Raw genomic sequence first — 5,167 nt, forward strand, 5'->3', positions numbered from 1 at the left:
CGGTACGCGGGCCTCTCACTCTTGTGGCCTCTCCCGTTGCGGAGCACAGGCTCCGGACGCGCAGGCTCAGCGGCCACGGCTCACTGGCCCAGCCACTCCGCGGCATGTGGGATCTTCCCAGATTGGGGCACGAACCCGTGTCCCCTGCATCGGCAGGCGGATTCTCAACCACTGCGCCACCAGGGAAGCCCGAAAATTTATTTTTCTTGAATCAGATCTTGAGGGTCTTGTTAGTAATGCTGTTGATTGGAGATGCATTTAGATTCAGGCACAGCTGATTTCCAGAGAAGACAGGTGGTCGTTTTTCTGTTATAGTAAGTTACCAAGAGAATTCTAGGTATCTGTCTTTCTCTGGATATTTAAGTAATTCCTGTAGCGTTTTTCCCAGCTATGGCAACGTATATTTTACACAGTCCATTTCAGGGATTTAATGGCAGAACAAGGGATATCTAAGAAACTTTTTATGAAAAGTGTTGTGAAGAGTCTAATTACAGGAGATATTTTGGTGGAATATCTGGCTGCCAGGTAGCCTTTCATTTATCCCCTTTGGATATAATGCTTTTAAAATCCGTATGAAGGTGGAGTCACCCCATGATACTAGAGCTGTTCAGACTGGCCCAGCACCCTGTCGGTGCGTGAGCGGTGCCCTGGGAGCCCAGCCGGGCCCGCGGGGAGCGCGTGGACGTGAGCATGGCCGTGAACGTGGTGCTGGGGCCACAGGTTGTGCCACGTGCAGACAGCTCCGTCTCGATGTCTGCGCCGCTTGCTGCCTTTTCTCTGTGGGCCTGACCGAGCGCCCTATCGCGGGCCCATTCCCTCGGCTCACCGGGTGTGCTCTGACCCCGCAGTCTACCCTGACGGCAGAGTCTGCATCTCCATCCTGCATGCTCCCGGCGACGACCCCATGGGCTACGAGAGCAGCGCTGAGCGGTGGAGCCCCGTGCAGAGCGTGGAGAAGATCCTGCTGTCGGTGGTGAGCATGCTGGCAGGTAACGGCCGCCCCGCCGGCCCCGGCTCGCTGCAGGCTCACGTCCAGAGGGCGAGACCCGACACTCGGGGCTGCTTCTCTTTCCTCGTTAACCCTTGTCTTAAAGCTCCCTGTCCACCGTGAGGAGTCGATATATGCTGTTTTCTTTTCTGCTTTTTCGTGTAATGTCATTCATACACACTTTTCCAAGCGTAAGCTGCTTTTTATAATTACGGATGTCAGGGTGGTCTTGTGTGTATCACATTGTTGGCCATGAGTAGCCGTGGGCATTTCATTCATTCAGTGGGCACTATATTGCAGACACCGTGTCCTGGGGTGTAAAGCTCAGGTGACACTGACTCCAACCTTAAGGCCCCACGTTCTAAGGGAACTTTGACAGCCACCAGCTGTTGCGGGCCACTGTGATAAATCCTGAGATCAGGGTGCAGGGGACACTTCCCGAGGTGAGTTTAGAACACGTGGGAGTTAACAAAGTTGGGGGGGGGCACGGACCCTCTGGTGGCGTCGCCAGGACTATAGGTATGGCTGGAGCCCGGCTGGGGGCGGGGCGCCCTGTGGACCTGCACTGGCCCGGAGCTGACGCTCGCTCACGGGGCTGTTAGACCACAGATCGCCCTTGCAGCCCACATGCTTGAAACAGGCGGGGGGGGGCCCAGGCCAAGAGGAGGGGGGAGGTTGGGGGGACCTTGGAGACTCTGGCTCTAGGGCTCAGCGTCCTGGGGCGGGGGGCTCCTGCCCTCACTGCGGGGTGGAGGGGTGCTGACTTTGGGGACAGGACTCCAGAGGGAGCAGGACTTGGGGGAGAGAAGAGTTCGGGGGGTTGTGTGAGGGGCGGTTGCGGAGCACAGGCTCCGGACGCGCAGGCTCAGCGGCCACGGCTCACTGGCCCAGCCACTCCGCGGCATGTGGGATCTTCCCAGATTGGGGCACGAACCCGTGTCCCCTGCATCGGCAGGCGGATTCTCAACCACTGCGCCACCAGGGAAGCCCGAAAATTTATTTTTCTTGAATCAGATCTTGAGGGTCTTGTTAGTAATGCTGTTGATTGGAGATGCATTTAGATTCAGGCACAGCTGATTTCCAGAGAAGACAGGTGGTCGTTTTTCTGTTATAGTAAGTTACCAAGAGAATTCTAGGTATCTGTCTTTCTCTGGATATTTAAGTAATTCCTGTAGCGTTTTTCCCAGCTATGGCAACGTATATTTTACACAGTCCATTTCAGGGATTTAATGGCAGAACAAGGGATATCTAAGAAACTTTTTATGAAAAGTGTTGTGAAGAGTCTAATTACAGGAGATATTTTGGTGGAATATCTGGCTGCCAGGTAGCCTTTCATTTATCCCCTTTGGATATAATGCTTTTAAAATCCGTATGAAGGTGGAGTCACCCCATGATACTAGAGCTGTTCAGACTGGCCCAGCACCCTGTCGGTGCGTGAGCGGTGCCCTGGGAGCCCAGCCGGGCCCGCGGGGAGCGCGTGGACGTGAGCATGGCCGTGAACGTGGTGCTGGGGCCACAGGTTGTGCCACGTGCAGACAGCTCCGTCTCGATGTCTGCGCCGCTTGCTGCCTTTTCTCTGTGGGCCTGACCGAGCGCCCTATCGCGGGCCCATTCCCTCGGCTCACCGGGTGTGCTCTGACCCCGCAGTCTACCCTGACGGCAGAGTCTGCATCTCCATCCTGCATGCTCCCGGCGACGACCCCATGGGCTACGAGAGCAGCGCTGAGCGGTGGAGCCCCGTGCAGAGCGTGGAGAAGATCCTGCTGTCGGTGGTGAGCATGCTGGCAGGTAACGGCCGCCCCGCCGGCCCCGGCTCGCTGCAGGCTCACGTCCAGAGGGCGAGACCCGACACTCGGGGCTGCTTCTCTTTCCTCGTTAACCCTTGTCTTAAAGCTCCCTGTCCACCGTGAGGAGTCGATATATGCTGTTTTCTTTTCTGCTTTTTCGTGTAATGTCATTCATACACACTTTTCCAAGCGTAAGCTGCTTTTTATAATTACGGATGTCAGGGTGGTCTTGTGTGTATCACATTGTTGGCCATGAGTAGCCGTGGGCATTTCATTCATTCAGTGGGCACTATATTGCAGACACCGTGTCCTGGGGTGTAAAGCTCAGGTGACACTGACCCCAACCTTAAGGCCCCACGTTCTAAGGGAACTTTGACAGCCACCAGCTGTTGCGGGCCACTGTGATAAATCCTGAGATCAGGGTGCAGGGGACACTTCCCGAGGTGAGTTTAGAACACGTGGGAGTTAACAAAGTTGGGGGGGGGCACGGACCCTCTGGTGGCGTCGCCAGGACTATAGGTATGGCTGGAGCCCGGCTGGGGGCGGGGCGCCCTGTGGACCTGCACTGGCCCGGAGCTGACGCTCGCTCACGGGGCTGTTAGACCACAGATCGCCCTTGCAGCCCACATGCTTGAAACAGGCGGGGGGGGTCCCAGGCCCAGAGGAGGGGGGAGGGTGGGGGGGCCTTGGAGACTCTGGCTCTAGGGCTCGGCGTCCTGGGGCGGGGGCCTCCTGCCCTCACTGCGGGGTGGAGGGGTGCTGACTTTGGGGACAGGACTCCAGAGGGAGCAGGACTTGGGGGAGAGAAGAGTCTAGGGCTCAGCGTCCTGGGGCGGGGGGCTCCTGCCCTCACTGCGGGGTGGAGGGGTGCTGACTTTGGGGACAGGACTCCAGAGGGAGCAGGACTTGGGGGAGAGAAGAGTTCGGGGTGTTGTGTGAGGGGCCCCCTTGACGGGGGCTCTCGGGGACTGGCCGTGGAGGTGAGGGTGCGTGCCCTCTCGAGGTGGACAGGGCTCGTGGCGGGAGGGAGCTGAGAGAGGAGCGGCCCGGCAGCCCCGGGGGAAGAGAGCGCCCATGGAACGGAACGGAGAGAGCTGGTGGCCAAACAGGAGGCCCGAGGGGGAGGCCCCCAGTGGCCGCTTGATCTGCTCGGCTGGTGCCTCCTGAGTGAAGCTGAGTTCGCTGGTGTGGGCCCTTGGGAGGCTCGAGGAGCCCTGAGGGTGGGTCTGTCCGCCGCTGCTCCACCCCGTCCCTCAGGGGAAGGCTGTCGTCTCCAGTCTCCACAGAACTGATGTCCTTGCCCGGAGTTCCACACGCCTCGGTGCTTCTGGTTCGTCTCTGGTTACCTCTCTGGGAGGATCAGTGATGTTCTTACAGGAGGTGGGAGGTCTTGCCAGGTCCTTCCTTCTTGAGCCCCTTCACGTGGAGGTTCTCCTTCTCTTTCAGAGCCCAACGATGAAAGCGGGGCCAACGTGGATGCCTCCAAAATGTGGCGGGATGACCGGGAACAGTTTTACAAGATCGCCAAGCAGGTCGTGCAGAAGTCGCTGGGGCTCTGAGCCTGTGCCCGCGCGTGCGCGCAGGCGCACCCCCACCGAGCGGCTTTTGGAGCGTCTCCTCCAGAGCACTTGGTGACAGGGACACTGTGCTGGCACCAGAACGGCAAGCTTGCAGAACCACAGCGCCTATTTCTCTTCTACCTTTCCCACCCCAAACAGCCTTCTCTTGTGCAGTGATGGTCTCTGTAGGACGATGACAGCTGGGTGCAGTTGAGGGAGCCACCCCTCGTTCTTGCCGAGGTGGCGCGGGGAGATGATGACAGCTGCCACCACTACCTCTCCAGCTGACGTGCCTGCGGCCCCAGCACTTAGTGCGGAGCGGGGGGGGGGGCGTACGCGCCGGCGCCCGGGGACTAGAACCAGTGACGCTCCTTCCGAAGACGTGGGGCCTTGCGGACCAGGAGGAGGGCAGCGGCCGGATGTCTCTGGGGGCCCCTCCCAGTTCCCTTGTCCCCCGTGAGGAGGACATGACTTTGTTTCAGTACTTTGTTTTACAAGCAGATTTTTTTCTTGCAATCTAGGCACACTTTTCATTTGTTGTATGTTACAAATAATCACATTTAGAAATACTTTCAGGAAATAAATACTTTCTTAAAATGTGGACTAATGAAAACTGGGGCACAGAGAAAAGAAGCTTCCTCCTGGCTACGGAGACCGGCGTTCTCCCTGCTGTGGTGTTGATCGCAGTTCACGCTCGCATCTCAGCTCCCAGTGCATTGACCAGAGCCGGGGCACGTGAGACCAAGAGTTTAGTCAGAGTGTCTTCTGGGTGTGTCGGAGCTTTTCTTTTCCAATCTGAAAACTGGAAAGTGCTAAGCGTTTGTACGTGGTGG

At 57.9% G+C, this 5,167-nt stretch overlaps 1 protein-coding gene across 1 annotated transcript in view; it reads left to right on the plus strand.

Annotated features, from left to right (window-relative positions):
* UBE2G2 (ubiquitin conjugating enzyme E2 G2) overlaps positions 1 to 4,334 on the plus strand; it is a 30,757-nt gene extending 26,423 nt beyond the window's left edge. The window contains exons 5-6 of the mRNA XM_007452489.1: positions 849 to 989; positions 4,222 to 4,334. Coding sequence (XP_007452551.1) covers positions 849 to 989; positions 4,222 to 4,334 — 254 coding nt within the window. The remainder of the gene's footprint in view (positions 1 to 848; positions 990 to 4,221) is intronic.
* Positions 4,335 to 5,167: the final 833 nt, after the last annotated feature.

The sequence above is a fragment of the Lipotes vexillifer genome, unplaced genomic scaffold (genome assembly GCF_000442215.2).
Source record: "Lipotes vexillifer unplaced genomic scaffold, Lipotes_vexillifer_v1.1 scaffold545, whole genome shotgun sequence".
NCBI lineage: Eukaryota > Metazoa > Chordata > Mammalia > Artiodactyla > Lipotidae > Lipotes > Lipotes vexillifer.